The following is a 26,298-nucleotide window of genomic DNA, read 5'->3' as shown; positions in this document are numbered from 1 at the left end:
CAAGAAACGAGTCTCCAGTGGAGGTTTACACGAAACCCGTACAATATATCTGTAATATCGCCTCAATGTGTGTTGTCATACAGATGAATTTCGCAGAAGTCGTTTGATTATTAAACGTAATTATGAAAGATCATGTGTCACAAAAGCGAAATATGATACAGGTACGTCTCCCATGTTCCTCCAAGTAATCTGGTGTAGTTTTCTTAAATTTATTGACAGTACAAATATTCTTTAAAAGAAAACAGAAAGGTTTGATCTTCTAACATATTATTTATATGAAATACAACTTCCCTTCAATTTGTGTTTCATTCACATAACAGATTTATTTAGATTTATGACAGCTGATAATATGTTGATATTTATGGCAAAATATTGAACTTGTCACGAGAAAGTGTTCCCTGTAGCAGGTGCCATTTGGTTGATATGCAATCAACATCTGTGGTTGCTAGGCGATGTCCGACATTGAAGGCGGCGAGACCTAAAGAGCTGTCATTATTGCATTACAAAAACCAGTAGAACACCCTATAACCGCTTTGATTGAAGGGATTCACTTTCTGTCGACATATTTCTTCAGTTCCTGCACCTGTTCCCGCCTTCGCTGTCAGTGTGAGAGGGTTTTTGTGATTTCTGTGATCACACTAGCCTCCCGGGGGCCTATACATCCTTCATGATACAAATATAGTCTCCCCATGGCCACGTTACATTCGCAGTCGTTTAGAAGGACTGGACTACATCAGAATTATACTTGAGGGTATCGATAATGGTTTTGTTTCAAATCACAGCGATCCACATATAAATGTTGTGATAAGACATGTTCTTGTTGTATGATTCTATCAGCTGACAAGAATTCATGGCCATATGGTAAACAAACAAACCCCGTTTGACCAGCAACACGACTTTGGAAAATAAAGTCTGCAGGGACATATTTTTACTTGGGAAACCCACATCAAGCCATTCATTACTATCATGGGAGTATTTTAGCGGGCGTTTAGAATAAAAATACATATAAATGTACTTCTAAGAACTATTCGCCGATCACTTGGCACCGTTTGTCTCTGTTACAGGTTTCTGTAGGTAAGATTTTCCCGGCATGCCATTGCGTTCGATTCTTTCGGCTTTGCGTTTAAATGCGCACGCAATGGCTGCAATGGTTAGGGTAAAGTTTGATTGTTGTCTCCAGAATTAAAAGTCCCGTTATTATATAGAGTACATCAAAATAGTTTTATTTAAAACATATATCACAAACATTTTATTTCAATACATCGGGAATATATGATATACAGTTATTGATAAAGACCTCTACACCCAACATGTAAATCTTGGTCAATCCCTGTAAGTAATGTGAGGTTCTCAAATGAGAACCATGTACACAACAGACAAAATACGTCCAGCTTCATATCGCACAAAGATTTATAATATTTCTCATTGATATCACTTTAACTTATGTGATTACACAAGCCTCCCTGATACTGTAAATATTCCCCGTTATTTTCATCAATCTACATTTTTTGAAAACTCCGTCAGATGACAACTTCTTACTCGAAAATCGTGATAACGGGGATAGGCCCTTTGACAATTGAATCAATGGAGACATGTAAACACTGTAGATTGGGTTATTTATTGAAATTAAGCAATGATATAAGTTTATTGAGATTAAATCCCTTCATATTTCACTTGGATATCATTTAATAAGATATCCAGGAAAAGCGCTAGTAGCTGTGCGAGTTGAAACTTCAAATAAAGAAAACAAAATGATAAGTTTTAAAAGAAAAATAACTGAAGACTTAATTGATAGGAAATGGACAATAGCGCATTAAACCTAAGCGTTATTGGTATTGAACGTATTGATCTTTGTTCTAGGTTTTTGAAATCAATGCCGAAGTATACTTTACATACGTGACACTATCGGTGTCCGTAATAGACTTCAGCCCAGGATACAGAATTAAATCGAATCCTAATGACCGACAAACTCATTATATCAACTATATGTTTTCTATGAGAACACAATGCACTATTCACAGATAAGATTGATTTTTCTGTGGTTTCCATAGTATTGGTTTTAATCACGACGCATGCCAAAATTCAGGATAGACTAGGCATCAGTGTGAGGATGGAATCTTCCCATATATATATATATATATCGATGTTGTCACGTGACTCGTTCATGAATGGTATGCTGTACCTCATATAGTGATCGCTAGTTTATAATTGTAATATTTTTGGAAACGCTGTTCATCAATGACCAGTCCAAGGTTTTAAGATTAATGATCGTATGTATGACATCTGTGATTTCAAAATCAGCATTTTAGTCCCGGATTCTTTTATTTACCATAGAATTGCTAATCTTATATAGTTGTCATTTTCTCCGCGATACTAAGTACTAAGTGTTTATAAAACACTGCAAGCTAGTTGACAAATGAAACATTTGTGTTGTCTGCTTTCCAAATATGAAGACACAGTAATCTGAAGACGGGTCCGCTTTGAAATGAAAACAATAAGAAGATATCAACATGTCAACATAATCATAAATTAAACTCGAATTCAAAAAAGGTTATTGGATTGATCACTGGATATGACGGTGGCTAGATTGTCAACTGAATATGACGGTGGTAAGATTGTCAACTGGATATGACGGTGGTAAGATTGTCAACTGAATATGACGGTGGCTAGATTGTCAACTGGATATGACGGTGGTAAAATTGTCAACTGAATATGAAGGTGGTTAGATTGTCAACTGAATATTAAGGTGGTTAGGTTGTCAACTGGATATGAATGTGGCTAGATTGTCAACTGAATATGACGGTGGCTAGATTGTCAACTGAATATTAAGGTGGCTAGATTGTCAACTGAATATTAATGTGGCTAGATTGTCAACTGAATAAGACGGTGGCTAGATTGTCAACTGAATATTAAGGTGACTAGATTGTTCACTGAATATGACCGTGGCTAGATTGTCAACTGAATATGACGGTGGCTAGATTGTCAACTGAATATGACGGTGGCTAGATTGTCAACTGGATATGAATGTGGCTAGATTGTCAACTGAATATGACGGTGGCTAGATTGTCAACTGGATATGAAGGTGGCTAGATTGTCGACTGGATATGACGGTGGCTAGATTGTCAACTGGATATGAATGTGGCTAGATTGTCAACTGAATATGACGGTGGCTAGATTGTCAACTGAATATGACAACTGAATATGACGGTGGCTAGATTGTCAACTGAATATGACGGTGGCTAGATTGTCAACTGAATATTAAGGTGGCTAGATTGTTCACTGAATATTAAGGTGGCTAGATTGTTCACTGAATATTAAGGTGACTAGATTGTTCACTGAATATGACGGTGGCTAGATTGTCGACTGGATATGACGGTGGCTAGATTGTGGACTAGATTGTTCACTGAATATTAAGGTGGCTAGATTGTCAACTGAATATTAAGGTGACTAGATTGTTCACTGAATATGACGGTGGCTAGATTGTCAACTGAATATGACGGTGGCTAGATTGTCAACTGAATATTAAGGTGGCTAGATTGTTCACTGAATATGACGGTGGCTAGATTGTCAACTGAATATGACGGTGGCTAGATTGTCAACTGAATATGACGGTGGCTAGATTGTCAACTGAATATTAAGGTGGCTAGATTGTCAACTGAATATGACGGTGGCTAGATTGTCAACTGGATATGAAAGCTGCTAGATTGTCAACTAGATATGACAATGGCTAGATTGTCAAATGTATATGACGGTGGCTAGATTGTCAACTGGATAACAGCGGCTAGATTATTTAATTTAAACGAAGATGTCTTTTGTCTTTATTGTCAACAGAAATTTAAAGGTTGTATGATTGCGATAGAAATGTTTTCCCCTGAAAATGATAATCTTCTAATAGCAACATGAAATTTATTTAACGTTGCTACGAATAAAACAATCAAAAGGCAAACATCCATTTAACATTGCATACAATTTTAATAGCACTTTTTTACGTTAATGATTCATAATTGTTTGAAATGTAATACACAGAGCGATTAAACTTCAAAATAACCAATAAATAAAGACATAAACAAGGCCTATAGAGATTGGGACTTTGAACTGTATTCACACTGAACATAACTTCAATGCGACATAAATCGTATGGTATGTCTTTTATAAGTATATAATTATTTATGAGTATATAATACATTACCCTGCATCTTAAACATCAAAGAAAACTTGTTTTTACTTTAATATGGGACTTATTTAGAAAACAAATAACTCGATAACATATCAAATACATTGTATCACAACTAGTATTTGAAATTTAATGTGTTCAGCTACCGGAAGTAAAGTAAAGTATTTTTATCCAGCAATATGGTCGTTATTTTAAAAATAACGTATTATACAATAATAAATTCTTGAAATGTCATATTACTGCAGATATGTGATATTTTGGGTTTCCAAAAATATATACATGTTTCAGAATCATTAATTTGTTTGATGAAGTGATGATTTCAACACAAGAAGAAATTAAAACCATCAAGATCACCTTCATAAAAAGCACACTTTATCGTCTGTTCTTATGTATATATATTTTTCTTCTTCTTCTTTTTAACATTTTACAAGATCTCCTTGAACATTATTTGTGAAGATTTATGGTGAAGCGTTTAAACATAGATATGTCATGTTGTTCCGTCAGGCACATTGTGGGCTTCGCCTTCAAACAGTTAAAAGTGAAAATGATTTAGAAATGGACACTTACACACACACAAATAAATATATATACATATATAATATCATTTAATCAAACTGTATGAAGACAAACATATTCATCTTACTAATGTGCAATATGTATTGTACAGTTGATAAGCTCACAAATATTAATCATAGCGATAAAATGTATTTAAGCTGGTGATCAACAGGGCTTACTGCTACTAAGCAAAAATCATACCACTGATCATATCTTAGCTATAACAACATAAGGTAAAAATACAGTGACCTAGTATACAAAGGGATTATGATTTATGTGAAGTTAAGATATTGCATCGTAATACATATATGACCAATTAGCGGACACAACCGTCGCACAGATCAACATGTTAATTCATAAATAGTGAGCTTTTTTTACAACACATTATCATCTGAAAAATAATTAATGTTAAGTGTGGGCAATTTTTTTGTAAAGATAACTTTTAATGTTTTTAATTTAATTTTTCTAAAAAAAATCTCACAGCCACCTTTTTCTTGGTAAATGACTAAACTTTTCCCCTGGAGTAAAACGTCACAGTTCTGCAAGCAAAAAAAAGTTGAATAAATTAATAAATATGAAATCCTTGAAACATTTGTCTGACTTTGAGTTTTCTGAACAACCCTAAAAAAAAACCGAGACAAGACATTATTTTTTAAATAGTTTATAAGTAACTGCAGTTCAATGATGTAAACCGTCACTATTCATTTGTAGTGTCAATAGCCCTGAACTGAACAAAACAAACAACAATGGTGTTTATTGATTGGTGGTAAGGTAGTGCATTGTAGGAATATTCGATGACATTTCCATAGACACAAGACAAAGAAATCAGGACTGTTTTACATAAAAAAATCGACTTAACGAAATCAATATTAAGGTCATTTCGTACAAATTTCCATATAAATGAGGTTTGATTACCTCTTCAGGCTCATCCAGCGATGAAATAACAGGTCCTTCAGTGTATTCGGCCCAATTACCTTAATGATATCTGCCAATATCTTTTTCAAAACAGAATGTAAAATACGTAGGTTTCGGGACTCAAAATACGCCAACTGAATCCCATAGAAACATTACAAAAAATGACAACATTTATACTGTAATAAATACTTATGAGGGCTGAAGTTTAAAACAAAATCTTTTACTCTTTTAGGTAAAATTCATTCTAAAAATAGCTTTACACGATAGTAGAACTTTGCCCATCTAAAATTTACAAAAAGAGGAAAAAGTTAACCCTCCTCCCCACCACCATTATTTGCGCAACTAACATTCGAAAACAAATACGGGATTATTCCTATTTGCCACCGTTTGACATCACGTTTAGAGTAAATTAGATATGTGATTTGTCCATACAATATAAAATAAATATAGAATTCTCAAAAAATATCTTAATGTTGGTTGGAATTTGACGATGATTACGCTTCTCAAATTTACTTCGTGCACAGTTCAAATAATTAAGTTCGTTTAATTTTTCGTGAGCCAAAAACTCAGAATTGACTACATTTATTTTAAAAAATAAACCTGACGTGAAATAAAAACACCAATACATCTGAATCAAGAAGAATTATTAAAAGATAAGTATCTTGGAATGACAGGGCAATGCATTTAAAATGAGACGATGGTCTGATAATGATCCACTGAACTAAAATGGCGTGAAGGATATCCGGAAATTAGACTTTGAGATCTCGACGGTGACGTGAACACATAGCTAGATATCAGCAGAAAGAAATCAGCCCATTTCCTGCAATTTTGTCTATTCCTAATAGTTAGTGCTGTAAATTGGGTGACATGTCTAAATCACTTCGATCGTGGTCGAGCAGACGACACACGTTGTTACCAATAGCAACGGTCATCCTTGCTTGGTTACGTCACTAACACATGGATATTCTAGGCTAGATAGCAAACACAACTATTGATAATTTTCATCGAAGAAGTTCAGAAAGACAATTTGTTGTCGCAATAGCCTGGATTTATTTCAGACGCCATGTTTAACTTTTTTCATGATACCGTAAAAACACATATGCATACTAAGTCAGTGATTAGACTGAGTTGGATAACGTGTTTCGATATGGTTTATATATATAAGTTTATATATATACGTGTGTGTGTGTGTGTGTGTGTGTGTGTGTGTGTGTGTGTGTGTGTGTGTGTGTGTGTGTGTGTGTGTGTGTGTGTGTGTGTGTGTGTGAAGGTGTGTGTGTGTGAAGGTGTGTGGGGGGTGTGGTGTGGTGGTGGTGTGTGTGTGGGTGGGTGTGTGTGTGCGAGGGTGTTTGTGATGGTGTGTGTGTTGTGTGTGTGTGTGTGAGGGTGTGTGTGTGGTGTGGTAGTGGTTGTGTGTGTGTGCGAGGGTGTTTGTGATGGTGTGTGTGTTGTGTGTGTGTGGTGTGTGGTGTGTGGTGGTGGTTGTGTGTGTGGGTGTGTGTGTGTGAGGGTGTGTGTGTTGTGTGTGTGTTTTGTGTGTGGTGGTGGTTGTGGGTGTGTGTGGGTGTGTGTGTGAGGGTGTGTGTGTTGTGTGTGTATGTGGTGTGTGTTGTGTGTGTGTGGTGGTGTGTGAGTTGTGTGTGTGTGGTGGTGTGTGTGTGTGTGTGTGGTGTGTGGTGGTGGTTGTGTGTGTGTGTATGTGTGAGGGTGTGTGTGTTGTGTGTGTAAGGGTGTGTGTGTGGTGTGTGGTGGTGGTTGTGTGTGTTGTGTGTGTGCGAGGGTGTTTGTGATGGTGTGTGTGTTGTGTGTGTGTGTTGTGTGTGTTTGGTGGTGTGTGTGTACCTAATCACTCGCTGATGTATCAATTCAGACTATACGCTAATTTAATATAAGTTATGACATGCAGCAAAACCCTAAAACTAAAAACGTACTGCCAAATTTATAATCCTGCTGATTTCGGCACAACACATTGACGCTAAAATAAACGTCCCACTAGAATTAATTCACTGTAGAATAAGATAGATTATCAGACAATTTCTTTGGATATATATATATAGCTTTCCCAATCTATCTTGGCAATACAAATGTGAAAGATCTTGTAATAGAAATATCTTAACTTCCGTTTTCGGCGCCGATGAAACTTCGTGAGTCAAGTCTTCATCATAAGGAAAGATCGATACCGTAAGCTGTCAGATATTAACACGTCACATTTTTCGTTTTTCTAAATCTATCAGACCAACAACAGATAGCCGTCTGGTACCCAGAACCTGCCACCATTATCTTTGTATTTCAAATTGATAACAAGGAAAGTTGCAAAAGCATGACGCGTAAAGATTTATCAGATGTATCGTGTGATTGACGGAATATGTTCAGAATTCTGGAACTGAGAAAAAAGCACGAACATTGATGACAATTTCGTGTACTGGTCTTTAACATGACAAATAACTCAATATTTTATCTGTAATCCAGTCATCCCTCTAGTCAATGAACCAACGTCGATAAGAACAAGAGCAGAATGTATGATATTAAACAAGAGATATTAGCCAACAACTGCATAACTGAGGTTTTTCCCTCGCTATGCTCTCATTTCCGCACTCTAAAAATGTTTTGTTTGTATGTTAATACGAAAAATATAGATTTAAACAGTTCTCAAATGTAAACGTTTTGACATCACCATTGAACACAATTACATCAAAATACCCTTTTGATTTATTTCGTTTAAAACCTGAATTTATTCCATAACTCAAAAGTCATCGTACACAGTACATTTATAGTAAAACACATTGAATCCGAAGGACTCATCTCAAACTTCACAAAACAGGAAACGGACTGAAGCAACCAGTACAGAAACTTTAGATTTATAGCCAAGGAATACGACGAAGGCAAGATTTTCATTACACTATCATGCGCAAACACATCAATATAATACCCAACCAGAAAGTGGTTTATAGAGCGTGATCGTGTTTCGATACTTCAGTAGCAAAAAGGGAGACAAAACAAACTCATGTTATAAATTTTAAATTCAGAATGGATCAAAGACTACATGCCTGTTGCACGTGTGACGTGTGACCTCACCATTCTTCATTATACATATCTATTCATACAAATCTGTTTGTAGCAATGAAAGTAACTCTAGGCACTGCCCCCACAATCGTTCTTCTTCGTCGTGTCCTTTTTCACTTACATGGAGAGTGACGTAATAAACGATAAACACAACTTTGTTGCTATGCAACGCAAAAATTCCAATGACATAGTAACCGATCAAATTATGTTTTTGATGAAAATGAAAATGTAACTATTATGCGAAATTGATGAATTTTGATTCTAAGAATAAAAAGTGTACGAAACTTTGACACGAAAATGAAAAAAGTCGTCTTATTACAATACGTCTCTTTAACTGAAGCAGGAACCGGAAACACACGTCGGTTCCAGTTTCAAAATGCTTATGACAGGAAAACAGTCACCACTTCCTCAATCTTTACACAAAAAAAATATGTAATAATACGAAATTAGAAAGTAATGTTATAAATATAGGTGTTGATGTTAAATGTGTCTGTGCGTTATTTTGGGAATCACTTATTACCTCCCCTTTACTCAAACTTCCGGTATTTTTTGAAGACAATTCCGATTTATCTGAATTTTTGGGCATGTTGTATGTAGGAGTAGGTAAACCGTCTCTCATCAATGAAGGATTAGGAAGATTTTTACCAGAAACGGGAGTTGCTTCTATCATTTTATTTGCTTCAGAAATAGCCGGAAGGGCCGTTGTTGTTGGCAAGGGTATGTCCTTGCAAGTTTTATCTTGCGGTTGAAGATGGAAATGCATGTACGCCGAGCGTATTGACGCGTCATAATACGACCAAGCGTACATATCACACTGACTTGAGTGTAACATTAACGCCTCCAATGGTTTTAGTGACGTAAATGCCAGGCACTTAGAGTCGTATACATTATCTATGTTTACCAGGATCAACAGCTTCTCCCAGTATCTTCCTTTAAACGACGCGACACACATGAAATTCAACGAATCTTGTTGAATACGACATCTGTTGAATTCCATGCGAATGAGAGATGAATTTTTGCAGTCTTGGTATATTTTTCCATTACAGGAAGATGTTCTTTTAATTAGCGCGCGGAAATTATACACGGATTTTAAATGACAGGATGTAGGCACAAGCGTCCGAGAGATCGGAAGTATTGGCTTTGCTGCGTTTGGAGGCGATCGATATCGATCACCGATCGGTTCATTATCGGGTTCAAACCTTTCCTTGCTGCAGATCGATTCACCAGGATGATTGTCATTGAGAGGCCACACAAAACTTTGACTAATGGAAAAACCAATGACGGATGGACTTATCCGTTTTAAATCCAAACAAGTGTATCGTGGACGACAGCCATTTTCAAATAAAGATATTGTCGTGTATATCCGCTCTTTTGACGGCGGGGAATCAGAGAAAGCGACACATTTGAAGTGACCGATGGATCCAATTTGCATTACAGACTCGGAAATGTTAATGTTTTCAGGCTGTGAGTTTCCGAGATACCACTCCCCTCGAAATCGCCTTGGAAAGGAACAGACTGGAAGAGGTTCGTCCACTTTACATTTGCCACAGGATTTGTGACACTGATCGCGGATATATGACATGCAAGGTTTACGCGAACATTGTGAATATTCATCGGCGCATAAATCCGTTTGGACTTCTTTTTCGAGATAGAGTGTGAAAAAATTCACATTATAATTGGAGGGTGGGTTTTCTGGACAAATGATGTCAGTGAATAGTTCCACTTTGATGGCTTTCCCTATCCTTCGCCTTGGAAACCGTAAACACCAAACATCACCACTGTCGTGCTTTCGGACTATCGTAAACAAAAAGTTCCCTTCAACCCAGTGTGTGATGCAGATTGTTTTCTGTAGAATTTCTGTGGATAAGAAACTAGTACACTCGTGTTTCCGGAAATTGAAAACCACGCCTTCTCCTGCTAAACAATCACTTTCAAATCGCATAGGCAGATCCATGAAGTTACATCCAAGGTCATTACCATTTCCATCGGCAATCTTCATGTTGTATCCGGCATTCACTGGACAAGGCGAATTATCCGACAGTATGTCGGTATACGAGATAACAGGCCACGGATCCAAAATGAGGTTCTCCTGATTGCATAAGGACAAGGACTTAGTAGCTTGTGTTTTGGACTCTCGAAATTGCAAAACGGACTTACTACGTTCAATTATTTCCAAACACTTAAACTGCGCAATCCCGTCATCTTCAAACGATTTCAAAAGAAACTTATTCATGTCTGCCATTTCGTCACAGATATACGTCACTCTGTTCATGACGTACTCGCTCGGCAACTGTTGCGTGGTGAAGGTAACGTCGTTATTTGTGAACACTACTTGTGTCCTCTCTGACTTACTCACGGCAATCTTATAGTTCCAATGAATATCTGTTATATAATATGGAAAAACACAATTCTCGCGCACAGAACCAACCAAGGTCAAGGTCAGGAGGAAACACACCGATATCATCGTATATACCATCTTCGACTTGTCGTCAATCTGAAAAAAAGAAAAGAAATATTAACTAAATTATGAAGATAATAGAGTTCGTAACGAAATTAATCGGTTTGATGATATACAATGGAAACGAATGTAAGGTTATACAATGTATTTGTCATTTCACTTTTCGCAACAAATCGTAAAAAAAAGTATTCGTGTATGAATCAAAGATGTTATTACAAGTGTGGCCCTAACATGATTTAACTCGCCAATTTCTCCAGCTATTTCGCTCCTGTAATGTTTTCTGCATATGTATCACAAGTGGAGTTTACCCTGAAGCATAAGTCATTGGCCGCACCACTCAGAAATCGATGATGTCATAATTTGGACAATGACGTTACGTCATTACTTTAAAAATGACGGGAAAAAATGCTGCCTCCGTTTGACTTTGTCTTAAAAAAAATACTTTAAAACCTGTCAAATGTGAGGTATGTGATGCAAATATCTTAGATTTGTTTTCATTTCATGTGAGATTTCACGAAACTCGTCTCGATGTTTCAAATTTTGCTCACCAGTGTTCGCAAAAATATGTTCTTCTAAGACTCATTTCATAAATTTCTGATGTAATTAATGATCATATCACTGACAACAGATTAGGCATGGAAAGCTGTATTCCACCGACTAAAATATCCACGGTATATACTTCTTGGCTGCCTTAAAGAAAGTACTCACACATTTTTCACAGCAGCGAAACATATCTTTTTATCAAAATTCTATTTTATCAGATTAAAACTCAGAAAGAAAGTCTTGCGATTTGATGTCCGCGTGCATTCCAAACCTGCATCAAAGTTGTAACAAATATATCCCCCTTTTTTCTCCAAATACGTGAGCTGACATTTTCCACCTTTAATGCTCACGATCTTCAATATTTTGCAGAATGGAAAAAAATGGTGTTTCTCAACAGGTACGATGATATTTGTTCAAAAAAACAACTGAACGTTTCCTTTCCTTTTTTTGTTTTTGTTTGTTTTTGTTTTTTTTTTTTATCGAGTATCAAACATATATTTAAACTGTTAATATAAAGTCCATTTCTTGTAACTTGATACGTTTTACGATAAAAGAAAAACAAGAAATGGTATGCTATTGGTTTTCGGTGCCGGATCACTAGATGTAACAGAGATAAAATTAAAAATAGATAACTGTTTAATTTAAAGGAGTTTCTGGTGATACTGTGTATTGAACTTGTTTGACGTTAACCCAAAAAAAGAACAAAGTCAAGTGGCTTGCACTGAAATGGCACATTTACATATTTTGGGCAGCTAGAACCGAATTATATACTAAGTAAAAATATGTATATTACTTAATAGCAATTATGTCTTTCAGTGAATAGATCCCTTTAGGTAAGTGTTTTGTTTTCTTCGGTCATTCGGTTTTTACTTTTGATGGGCTTCTAAAACGGCTGACCATCGTGAGATTTATATCATAAGTATCTGCTAACTAAAATGACGTCCAGCGCAAACTGAAATGACGTCCAGCACAAACTGTAATTACGTCCAGCGCAAACTAAAATGACGTCCAGCGCAAAATAAAATGACGTCCAGCGCAAACTGAAATGACGTCCAGCGCAAACTGAAATGACGTCCAGCGCAAACTGAAATGACGCCCAGCCCAAACTAAATTGACGTCCAGCGCAAACTAAAATGACATCCAGCGCACCATAGAATGAGGTCCAGAGCAAACTAACATGACGTCCGGCGCAAACTAAAATGACGTCCAGCGTAAACTAAAATGACGTCCAGCGCAAACTAAAATGACGTCCAGCGCAAACTGAAATGACGTTCAGCGCAAACAGAAATGACGTCTAGCGCAAACTGAAATAACGTTCAACGCAAACTGAAATGACGTCCAGCGCAAGCTAAATTAATGTCAGGGCAAACTAACATGACGTCCAGCGCAAACTAACATGACGTCTAGCGCAAACTGAAATGACGTCCAGCGCAAACTGAAGCGCAAACTGAAATGACGTCTAGCGCAAAATAAAATGACGACCAGCGCAAACTGAGATGACGTCAAGCGCAAACTGAAATGACGCCCAGCGCAAACTAAATTGACGTCCAGCGCAAACTAAAATGACGTCCAGCGCAAAATAGAATGAGGTCCAGAGCAAACTAACATGACGTCCAGCGCAAACTAAAATGACGTCTAGCGCAAACTAAAATGACGTTCAGCGCAAAATAGAATGAGGTCCAGAGCAAACTAACATGACGTCCAGCGCAAACTAAAATGACGTCTAGCGCAAACTAAAATGACGTTCAGCGCAAAATAGAATGAGGTCCAGAGCAAACTAACATGACGTCCAGCGCAAACTAAAATGACGTCTAGCGTAAACTAAAATGACGTCCAGCGCAAACTAAAATGACGTCCAGCGCAAACTGAAATGACGTTCAGCGCAAACTGAAATGACGTCTAGCGCAAACTGAAATGACGTTCAGCGCACTCTGAAATGACGTCCAGCGCAAGCTAAATTGAAGTCAGGGCAAACTACCATGACGTCCAGCGCAAACTAACATGACGTCTAGCGCAAACTGAAATGACGTCCAGCGCAAACTAAATTGACGTCCAGCGCAAATTAACATGACGTCCAGCAAATGGCTTTCACTTGGGCTGTACATCATATTCTGTCGATGTTATCAAAACGTTATACTATGTTACTTTGTAGATTCAGTGCACACTGATAACACACCTTTATGATGCTCCTGGTTTATTTCATGAATAGCACTTATTATCAGCATGCTTGCGATTAAGCAAGGTTTGAACATTAAGTCATTTATCCTATTATTATACACCACAGATTCAGTCAGGATTAGCATACATTGTAAATGTACATATTGATCATGGTCTGTAAACTGATGAAGACTATTTAACAAACACTTTTCACAACATGTTTAACAAAAATAGCTTTAATAATAGTTTGGTATTTAAGGCTGCTACATTTATGTGCAAACAACCTGTGTGCGATTTTAAATGCCTGTATTTATAATCAATGTTACCATTTTAGGCCGAGAGTGATATTTGTTGGGAACAAATACGCGTGTTACGATCAAAATAGACAGCATAATGACTGATATAGTTTCATATATCGATATGATGCTACGGTTTTACTTCTACTAGATTGTTTTCGATAATGAACTTTTATGTTCAACAGAATTTAAAGCTATCGTGTAATATAGTGCTAACTGAATCACTCAAATGTACGCGCGTGTGTGTGTATGTGTGTGAATCTAAAACTGTGTCATTTTCTAAAAAAAATGGAATATATTTAAATAATTTGAGTGATAACCGAGAGGAAGTAATCGAGGAATTAAGTAATTTATGAATTGACCTTAAATACAATATTTATCAAGGTCATCTGTATGTATTTGAAGCCAGCCAACAGAGTAGGAAATTTGTGTCACACACGATGGTACATACTATAGATCACTACAATGCTCTTTTACTTCCCGTATATTTGGCATAAAAATGTATGTAACTGCGGAAATAAGCGTGCGCGCGTGAACAGTATTTGAATTAAAAACAACCGTCACTGCCATATAACCCCCACCCCCACCCCCACTGAGAGTCTTACGATGTAGGGAATAACGAGAAATGGTTTAAACCATAGCAATAAACATTCCCATGAATACATCGCTATTACAACATCTGCTTTTTGTAACTAAGCTATTTTCAAAATCTCGCTTAATATTTTTCACGTGCAGATATTCTGCGTATTGACCGTACACAAGAAGATGTAAGTTATTTTTTTCACAGAGCACCACAGCAAAACTACATATACTACTAGATACCATACCCAAACCAACAATGTCTTTATGGCACATGATCATCGACCTTCACATGACCTTGGCATACTCTATGTAATTTCACAAGATAGTGTTTTAAGCAGACACTGGTTTGCAGTATGCCATCCTGGAATAACGATTTACGTATGCTAGAAGAATATAATTTCATTTTGAATGCCAAAATAGTTTCCTGTAGGTGTCAAACGTACAAATTTTGTTAATATGTTTTCTTGAGTTGAATGAACATAGCACCGTGATTATTGTCGTTATCAGTGTTATGTTCAAGCCTCCCGAGAATTAGATTCCTGTAAACGATTAATGCTAACAGAAAATATAAATTGCACATATGTCATATGTATATTACTACATTAGCAAGATTTTGGCGTATGATTGCATGGTGCTAAAATGACGTCACAATACTATCATGTGATCTGTTACGTATCAATGAAATCGGGTTTAAACACAGAGTAAAACGGGAAATCACGATGCGAAATGTAAATATATAAATAGTTACAATTAACATGTGTGAGCATAAGTGCCCGACCTTTCTGATAATTTTATTTATTTATTTATTTATTTATTTATTTATTTATTGAGTTTACGTTCACTTTTACGTTCTTTCGGCCTTTCAGTGGATGTGATGATGAGATACTAAAAAACCTATGTACGCTGTCCCAGGACTGATGCACTGATTACGTCATGTTGGACCCACAGTGTCCTCACTGACCTCCATTCTAATTGGTGTGAACTTGACTTCTATCGAATTCACGTATAGATATGTAATTACCTTAATGGTACATCCAAGTAAAACCTTTTAGGAATGTAAAACATGTGTTCACCTTTTAAACAGATGTGTACTTGATATCACGTTTAAGGACCTGCATATTATGAGAGTGTTTAGATGTTTATTTTTCAGTCTTTGTATCGCTAGTGGTTTGGTGTGTACCAACCCGTTACATAGCACCGTACGGTTCATCAATAGTAATTACTGATTTTTTCTCCTGTTTTAAAACCGCACAACAAAGATCGACACATTTTGCCATAAAGTCAACACACGTGATTAAATATAGAACTTTTAGGAACACACATGACAACTCATGCTGATATACTGTAAAAACATTAATTTTCGTGGAATTGTTTGTGTGTGTGTGTTCATGAACCACTAAATTAAGGACGATAGACTTATTGAGTTATGACATTTATCCATCTAATGACATGTCCACGAAATAGCATTTTTGAAAAAAACCACGAAAATTAAGACCCACAAAAATTATAATTTTTCAGATAATGCTGTAAAATGCTGTAATTATGGTCTACAAATGTAAGAAAGTTGTCACAATTACGGAATTCTAATTCTTATAAAGGTGGGTATTGTTATATTTCGTAACGATAACACTGTATGTTTCTGATTACAAACATACAAAGTAAATTCGTTGTGTTCCAAGAGTATGCTCAACCCCAGACGTTTTAAATGGCAGCTGATGTAGTGCTATCTCACGACAACCATTTGTGAACTTAACTTTTGTCTGTGCGCTCAATTGGCCGGTGTATTTGATGTTTAAGAGAGTTACAAATCGGGCGAAATTTGGCGGACGCCTTCTGGCTGTCGCAACTGGACCAAACTGAATTAAATCACATCTCCTGAGTGCCTAGATAATGAAAGTCCATTGCTAGTAAATGGTGATTTTCCAGTGTTTTTTTCACAGCTTGGCGTATAATGAAAACCTGTTTTTTTTCCTTCTGGCGCAGGTACATTTTTAGAACAATGTTTTCACATGAACACACGCCTCATCTCAAGGTAACGATGCCCCTAGCTACTTCAATACCTCCTTTGTCACAGAAGAACTAATTTTTAACCCGACATTTCCAATAATGAATAGGATTGCACAAATGTCACAAGAATAAACAGCTCCTTTCAATATAAATGTAGACTGAATTTGAACAGAAGACTTAAATAATTAATATACTGCGCCATAGGGTTGTTAGTCCTTTCAGGACTCGTCAGTGAAACATTGGAGGCAACTGAGGAAAATCCAGATGTAAACGCAACATGCTGTTAGCTTAAAATTAACAGTAGAAATATTTGTAACGTCAAAATTTTCCTTTAGTCATTTTTATATACAAATACCAGTATGAATTTAATTGTTGATAGACTGCAAAACAGGTAAGATAAATATGAAAAATATGTATTTCCAAGGCTTATATTTATTTCGTCAGACAAACTTAATCTGCTTTCCGTTTTTCCATATAAATATCCACTTGGAATAATCGTTTCTTTCCAAGTAAATGAACGTAAATGACAAATGACACGCTGAAATGTTTCCTAAAATTATCTTGAACAAATACGTAACATACTAACGACAGGTTATCTTGTATATAACGCCCCCTAACCTGGCATATTAACACGATAACTAGGCAGAACTTCGATGTACCTAGATGAGGTAAAACCGAATCTTCCATATACATATGTCATATATATCAAAATGTTGTGACAACAGATAACAAACGTTCACCTAACACTATTACGAAACCAATGACGCCAAAACGCGCTAGGTTACAGAATTACATAAATAATTTGTGACGTCATGTCTTAATGACAAAGGAACTCAACAAGGTCGTTAAACCCAGACATCAAATAATATGTTAACTGGGTTAGAAACGTTTTATGTGTTTTCAGTGTATTCTACAGCTTGTCGTTTTTTTATTATCCAATAAAAACACTTAAGATCTTTAAAGTACAGCCATTTTCCACTAAATAGTTGATGAGCTGAAGCAGGTCTTCGCCAAGTTAATAATCGATTTTGTCGATAATATAGATAAAAAAATGTTTAAACCGAGGTAAGATTTTGTTTCCCTGTATATCAGTAAACAGATTTTAGTCAGCCTGACATAAAATAGCAATTATATGTATCGTGAACATGTCAGGCAGATTGGACCTGCACGCATGCCCATCTTTAGCAGAGCTCAGTTTTACAGAAATTATACATTTATTGGTAATCATGTCATCAGTGTTATTTTACAGCTTCAAGCTATTTTCCAGATTTGAATCTAAATTAGATGACCTGACGGTCAAAAACCGGAGAGACGAGGACAGACAGACACGGAAACACAAGGGCAAATATCATTTTCAGACACCCGAATCTTCAATGCGGGCTCTAATAAATTTTAACACACACATATATATTTCTTTGTCTAAATTTGGAGCAAAATGCAATAAAACAAGTCAGTAAACCCGATGTTTTGAATAGCACAGCCGTGGACTTCGTGATAAAATGTAAATAGATAGATTTTTGAATTTATCACAACCAAATGTTGACCTCGCAAATCTGACAATGTTTCTGCTGATGCCCTCACATAAGCTCACGGAGGGCCATCTGGACCACTAAAATACGTGGTAAAATGAAATCTACCGTATCATTTATCTCTCCTTATAGTTTATTGTCCTGGCTTCTTTGGAGCGAGACGGTTTTCTTGAACCACGTGCATTTTTAATGGCTGTCTTTAGATAAAAGGGATATGGGTTTCGTTTACGATTACGAGATTTTTTCATCACTTATAGTATGTTTAGAATTTAGGATAATGTTTATATTCAGCTTTGTATTACAGCGGATATGTGAGGTTAAGATCGGAATGGTTCATTTTTATTCAGACGACTTCAGAATACTACTTCCGCCATTTTTCTACTGTGTGTATTTCTTTCAATTTTAAAATGACGCAATGTTTCTTTGTCTATTCTCGACAGTGTGTTTTTTTGTGAATTTCAAATTTAATTTCTTTTCACGTAATTTTAAATAGACCAGCCAATCACTGAATGAAAATATTTGCTAAGCTGGTTATTAAGAAGGTTCCCAATACCTCAAGCGGAAACAAACAAAACCGTTTACCGTTTAAATACAGTGTTGAGACAGCTGATTCTATTATGAGTTAAAATATTACTCATGTGAAATTGCCTATTTAAAGGACAGTTGTTGTTGTTTATACTCTTCGCTTTAAAGGTGTCTTAACAATGTGTTCTAATTAAATCATACTTTGTCGTGTACTTAGCGCGAGCCGCGTAGTGAAGAATATGATAGGTTACAGTAGAAATGTTAATACTTCTAACAAAAATTCACCAAAATTTGTACACATTTCCTCAGATATTTAAAATAATACATTTGTCGACTGCATTTGAGGTCAATATGATATATGTTGAACCAGAGGACTAAAACAGTTTTGTTCGACGAGGTTTTAACATAACACAATTTATATACGTTTAGCTAAATCTAAGAAATTCACGTTTTTTTTTTTTGTTTGTTTTTTTTAATCATTTGATGTCGTGATTTTGTGCATTTGAAATTTTTACTATTTGTGACTCATTATTACAATCGGATCCCTGACATATACAGATGTAAAGTTCCGGCGGACAATATGAATGGGATTTTCATATTTTGGTAACGATATCGTGACGTCATAACTTTTCAGGTGTGCACGCCACGTGTGAATACTAAAGACGTGAAACGGTAGCCTGTTTATTCTACAAGCAATAGATTATTTCGCCAATTAGTTTCGCACACATTGGAACGCCATGTCGATTAACCCTTGATCAATAATGCAACGGGGATTTTATAAAACGAACAGTCCACAAATCGCTTTGTACGATAAACTAATGAAATCTGACAACAGAAGGCAGTGTTTGTCAACAAATATTTGACCAATCACCGCCCGGTATAATCGACCTTTATCACCGGCATTGTCTGTGGAAGTACGGAACGCGGCGAAAAAAAATCAACACACGTTTGTCTTGTGTGGTCAAGTCTCCAAATAAATCTTATTGTAGTCAGAATTGTCCTCAGGTTTGTAGTCCGTGGTGAACAAGATTCGATGTTAATGGACATGATTATTTATTTTATCCGCCACAATATCGTAGAACCTCAATCATCGTATTTGACGTGGTGCAATAATCGAAGACAACAGCAAATATTTTAACAAGTATTTCACCCATCATCAGTCCGCGTGATCAATGTCTGACACCGTAATTGCTTCAAACGAATAATCAGCGGAGAATGTGAACCGACATTTCCACTAGTTACTTCCGGTAAGTGGCTGTTAAAGCCAGCGGTTACGCATTCAGATATTTCCAGCGGTGTCTCTAAGCGTACGGGTACTAATGGCTTGGTAAGATATTTGAGATTCTATTAAGTCCATGTTGTACTTTTGAGCAAGATTATATTCCATCGTCCTGAATTCATTTTCTGAAAAAATCCGGATATATAATTTTTAGATATCTATATTAAATCCTGTCTGATATGAAAACTCGAACCTTAATCAGGTGAAATTGGAGTAGGACGCTCCAGGAAAGAGGCATCATTCGAATCTGGAGCGTTGTAGGGTATAGGCGCTATTCGTACATGAAGCGAGACGCTATTCGAACCTGGAACGGGCCTTGATTGGAGAGAGGCGTTATTCGAATCTTGAGAGGGGCGCTTTAGGAGACAGGTGCTATTCTGATATTGAAATAGGGGCTATTGGAGACAGGCGCTGCTCTAATCTTGATAGAGGCGCTTCGAGAGAGAGGCTCTATTTGAATCTCAAGAGGGGCGTCACAGGAGAGAGGTAATATTCAGAGGCACAAGTCTTTATGAAGCACAACTGAACCATTGTAAAACACCAGCAGATACCAGTGTACTTCTAAAAACTGTGATATTTTCTTGAAAACTGATTAAACCCACGTTCGGTTGGAAGTTAATATCCCATAAATGAACGCATACATAGCTGGTGTAGTGTTAGGACACAGTCCATTTGAAAACCTATTAGATATATATCATAATAGCTTAAGGTTTATTGTTCACGTTTTTAGCAGAAACATGATGTATACCTGTTGACAAAGAGATTTGTGACCAATAAAGGGTTTATCGTCACTAAATATTTAGTCCGTTATAAGTCACGTGGCTCAATTGTTCAGTAGTTTGGGTAATTTTATGGGAGATAATTAACGCACTCGTATGATCTGTTGTCTTCTCTAAAGAACCAGTAGGATGACTACAGACATTTACATGCTACACAAAGATTGCCTGAAAACATGTAGTAATTATGACGAAGATTTGATGTATTTATAGTCTTAATTTGTATTAGCCACTTAGAATAACAGATATCATAGTGGTCAATATCCTGTCGAGGACTCGATAGACCTCATGATACATAAACACATACAAAAATAATCAATAGGTTCATGACTGTAGGTATTTCCAAGGATACATGGTAACAACACCGCCCACTCAACCATCAGATAACACACCCAATTCGTCTGTGTTTCAACTTTGAAAATAATAATAAAAAGTTTACTTTGTTAACGTACATACAAGTCATTTAAGTGGAGGCCTTTGTCCATTTACAGTGTCATTACACCGTGCCCACGGCATTCGACAAGGTTTCGCGTAAGGGCAATACTTATTTAGGCATAACTTTCATTTTTCATTTTAAAGTGGAACCCGATATCTACCACGTCTTTGTTACGACCTATTGTTGTTACAAACTTCAAATAGAACTTGTAACTAAAACCAGAGCTAGATTGTTATTTTATTGCTGACGAACGTGTAGCGGAAAATTTTCACGACTTTGTTAAACCGCTACCGCGAAATCAGACTTGACCTTTCGTCCGCTTGTAAAAAAAAACAGCAAAAATAGACGTGACTTTGAAACAACACCAAATTTTCTTATTAACCTTTAAAAAACATGCACATGTGTGATTATGTAGAAAATTCAACCTGAATTTCAGTTTCTATCAAAGCGAACGAAGAAAGTCGCCTCTTATATGTATACAAATATTTAAAATAAGACATGATAAATCCAAAAGCAGTGTATCTTACAAAGGTCAGAATAAAGACCAGTGTTATTTTTAAACCATCTTAAGTCAATTATATGAGGCGCATTTTACAAATCTGCACGTTCCAGAATTTTACCTCGGCACGTATGACAAGTAATACAGGTTATTTAAACAAAATGAGCCTTACAGATAATATGATACACAAATATGGACTCCAGATTCCGAACGTGTAAGGAATTACAACACCTGACATATATGTTATAATTTCCATCAACGATATATGTTGAATTCTCTATAAATCTTAAACAAGTGTTTAAAACTCTATAAACGTTATGTACACGTTTAAAACCCTATGAAATCTTAAACACGTGTTGAAATATCCATAAATTTTTAATATGTTAAAATCTGTATTAACACTGCGTTTAGGGTATTGCGATTATCGGCTCTTTAATTTTGAAGCTTGCCATATGAAGTATAAATATCAACCAGTTCAAAGGTTATACCGAGTTACATCTTAGATAAACTATCTTACGGGTAATAAAGTATTGATGATTTTATCGACCCGTGTGAAATTAACATATGCCATAAATCATCTGTTGGTATCTTCAGTACTGATCAATCACCTAGCCACCCATTGTTAACCAATTTGCCTAGAATGTGTCGCTACATTAATACTTCATGGGCATTTGTCTTCGGCCATTGTGCTTTTAAATGAAACAACCTTCCGTGTAAGGTTTGCGATCCCAAAGATATAAGAAGTCTCGACAATCTGTGACGTGCAACCATAGAAAGATTTTTGACACGTGGTACAATGAAAAGACAATTCATTTATTTTTTTTATCAACGATGATCTCTGTCAGTATTTCTCTTTATAGAAGATGTCGCTTGAATGTTTGTGATGGTCCGACACAAAGCAGGGTTTAGACCAATTATCTACAGGTTAATACAGACGATTTTGTTCCCTTTCACTCTCACAGTAAACAATAGCGGTGACCAACCATATCACGCTTAGGAATTTAATTATCTTAAAACGCTTGATTGTCCGGTCATTGTAGAAATGAGGTAGATCAATCGAAATGGACGTGTGTGGTCACTTTATAAACATGCAAGAAATTACAAGGTGTCGAGTCAAAAAAGTCGAAAAGGCTGACTGTAGACAGTAAAATTTGCAGACAGACGTACAGACGGAAAGACATGTGCTTAGAATGTAAACTTCTAACAAAAGAAAACATATCTAGGGACATCCATGTGAAAGAAATCATAGCCGCACAATTTTGTATACTGCTTTAACTTTTCACGTTCAAAATTTTGAGGAACGAGGACACCCCCATCCCCCTACCTATCGTTCTTTCAATTAAAATAAATAATTAAAAAAAAAAAAAAAAAAAATTTTTCTGTCTTAACTTTTCAGTTTTCGACGGTATCCGGAAAATTCACACCGAATACCGTGCTACCGTTGTTACACACTCTTCCGGTGCAACGTTTCCTCGAGCACCTGTTGATGACAATCACATTTTTCATATTTTTTTCAGTCATTTTGCGAATATAAATCAAGCAGAGGCGCTGTATTCGGGCGAATACCATCTGTCTTGTAGCAACACATTCCAGAGAGAGGGGAAATACAGATTATTCGGTATCGTAACACGGCGATTATACTTGTCAATCACTAATATTTTACATTGTATTGAGGAAATGAGTTTTCAGTGCTGACTAATCTTTCGTATGAAGTTAAGTCAAATATTGCTCAGAAATACGAGGTGCATGCGTCAGTCCACATCGGAATACCAGTGTATAATCAATACCGATTTCCATTTTTTCCTTTTTGTTATCTTTTTTTTTTCTCACCGATGTATCAAAAAAGCTAAAGGTTATCAAGATATAAATAAATGTTCAGAGTCAGGCATGCGCAACAAGCTCTCCCTGTAGATGACAAAGTACTCATTGGCTAAATTCAGTATTATGATAAACAACATTGGTGAAGGTGGAAACGAGGGGGTAGGGGTGGGGAAGGGTTCCTCAAGTTCCATTTACGCGTTTATAAAGCTAGCTTTATACACATGATCAACAACATACCTTTGTTAAAATAAATATTTTATAAATGTGACCTGGTCAACGTTTTACTTATGATATTAATGGTTTGTGGGTTTGAATTTCATTTGTACAACAAGGCTAGGATTTATAGTGGAAATGATATAGCTTTGTATCAAACGTTCATAGTGACTTGCATGTTATATGTCCTTGTGTAACGTGCAGCACAGCACTATACAAGTATGTCGTTTAAGTTTGAAAAAAAAACTAACTATACTTGTAACTCTATAATTAACATCTAGCACTTTATCGTAATTATAAATTTTGGTTTGCACCAAATGTCTTAGATGTACTGTACTCAATGGCATATTAACTTCGATGCTAGAAAATAAATAAAACATTAATTGTGTGAAGTCATCTGTAATATATTTAAAACAGGTCATTTGGCATGACAGGTCGTGTATTCCTGGTTTTTGTAACCAAGTTATAGTAGTGATTAAATTTTACTATGATGTGTCATAGTGAAGCTGGTTGTATCAGATTAACCTGTATGTACACTGCTGTGTTATCTCGTGATCTACCCCCATGGTGTCACATTCCCACAGAACATACAATAGTGTATAATACAGCTTCCTTTACTTTGTTTACCAACTGCAAAATATATCTACCAGATAGACCTAGTGTTTCTTTGAATTCTAATTTCTGAGATCCCGAATTCAACCCTTCAACTCCCTCCCGTGAAAACTCCCTTCTCTACCTTTCATGGACAACTCCAATTTCTCCCTCTCCAGAGCCACCCTCCCTCCCCCTCTAGTGAATAACATCATCATCTCCCTCTCATTAACAACTCCCTCTCTCCCTCTCAGACACAACTCTCTTCTCTCCCTTTCGTAAACAATTCCCTCTCTCCCTCTCAGACACAACTCTCTTCTCTCCCTTTCGTAAACAAACTCCCTCTCTCCCTGTCGTAAACAACCCCCTCCTCTCCCTCTCGTAAACAATTCCCTCTCTCCCTCTCAGACACAACTCTCTTCTCTCCCTTTCGTAAACAAACTCCCTCTCTCCTTGTTGTAAACAACTCCCTCTCTCCCTGTCGTAAACAACCCCCTCCTCTCACTCTCGTAAACAACTCCCTCTCATCCTCTCGTAAACAACCCACTCCTCCCCCTCTCATAAACAACTTCCTCTCTCCCTCTCATTAACAACTCCCTCTCGTAATCAACACCCTCTCGTAAACAATTCCCTCTCGTAAACAACTTCCTCTCTCCCTCTCGTAAACAACTCCCTCTCTCCCTCACTAACAACCCCCTCCTCTACCTTTCGTAAACAACCCCCTCTCTCCCTCTCGTAAACAACTTCCTCTCTCCCTGTCGTAAACAACTCCTTCTCTCTCTTATCTCCCTCTCGTAAACAACTCTCTCTCTCCCTCTTGTAAACAAGTCCCTCTCTCCCTCTCAGACACAACTCTCTTCTCTCCCTCTCGTAAATAACTCCCTCTCTCCCTCTCAGACACAACTCTCTTCTCTCCCTCTCAGAAACAACTCTCTCTCTCCCTCTCGTAAACAACTCTCTCTCTCTCCTCTCTCGTAAACAATTCACTCTCTCCCTCTCGTTTTAAACAACTCTCTTCTCTCCCTCTCGCAAATAACCCCCTCTCTCCCTCTCGTAAACAACTCCCTCTCTCCCTCTCGTAAACAACTCACTCTTTCCCTCTCGTAATCAACTCCCTCTCATCCTCTCGTAAACAACTTCCTCTCTCCCTCTCGTAAACAACTCCCTCTCTCCCTCTCATTAACAACCCCCTCCTCTCCCTCTCGTAAACAACTCCCTCTCAGACACAACTCTCTTCTCTCCCTCTCGTAAACAACTCTCTCTCTCCCTCTTGTAAACAAGTCCCTCTCTCCCTCTCAGACACAACTTTCTTCTCTCCCTCTCGTAAACAACTCTCTCTCTCCCTCTCGTAAACAACTCCCTCTCTCCCTCACTAACAACCCCCTCCTCTACCTTTCGTAAACAACCCCCTCTCTCCCTCTCGTAAACAACTTCCTCTCTCCCTCTCGTAAACAACTCCCTCCTCTCCCTCTCGTAAACAACTCCCTCTCAGACACAACTCTCTTCTCTCCCTCTCGTAAACAACTCTCTCTCTCTCCCTCTCGTAAACAAGTCCCTCTCTCCCTCTCAGACACAACTCTCTTCTCTCCCTCTCGCAAATAACTCCTCTCTCCCTCTCGTAAACAACTCACTCTCTCCCTCTCGTTTTAAACAACTCCCTCTCCCTCTCGTAAACAACTCCCTCTCAGACACAACTCTCTTCTCTCCCTCTCGTAAACAACTCTCTCTCTCTCCCTCTCGTAAACAAGTCCCTCTCTCCCTCTCAGACACAACTCTCTTCTCTCCCTCTCGCAAATAACTCCCTCTCTCCCTCTCGTAAACAACTCACTCTCTACCTCTCGTAAACAACTCACTCTCTCCCTCTCGTTTTAAACAACTC

At 37.1% G+C, this 26,298-nt stretch overlaps 1 protein-coding gene across 1 annotated transcript; it reads right to left on the bottom strand.

Annotated features, from left to right (window-relative positions):
• Positions 1–9,122: 9,122 nt before the first annotated feature.
• On the bottom strand, positions 9,123–11,183 carry LOC132557869 (uncharacterized). The gene has a single exon (XM_060222396.1). It carries the CDS (start codon positions 11,181–11,183, stop codon positions 9,123–9,125), a length of 2,061 nt encoding a protein of 686 aa, XP_060078379.1.
• Between the last annotated feature and the right edge of the window lie 15,115 nt (positions 11,184–26,298).

The sequence above is a fragment of the Ylistrum balloti genome, unplaced genomic scaffold, assembly GCF_031769215.1.
Source record: "Ylistrum balloti isolate Yb309-2 unplaced genomic scaffold, AGI_CSIRO_Ybal_v1 Utg370734, whole genome shotgun sequence".
NCBI lineage: Eukaryota > Metazoa > Mollusca > Bivalvia > Pectinida > Pectinidae > Ylistrum > Ylistrum balloti.
This window is presented reverse-complemented; position numbering and strand designations above follow the sequence as displayed.

Bases quoted from the DNA above. Each gene is read 5' to 3' on its own strand.
- LOC132557869 (XM_060222396.1), bottom strand. From the start codon at position 11,183: ATGGTATATACGATGATATCGGTGTGTTTCCTCCTGACCTTGACCTTG.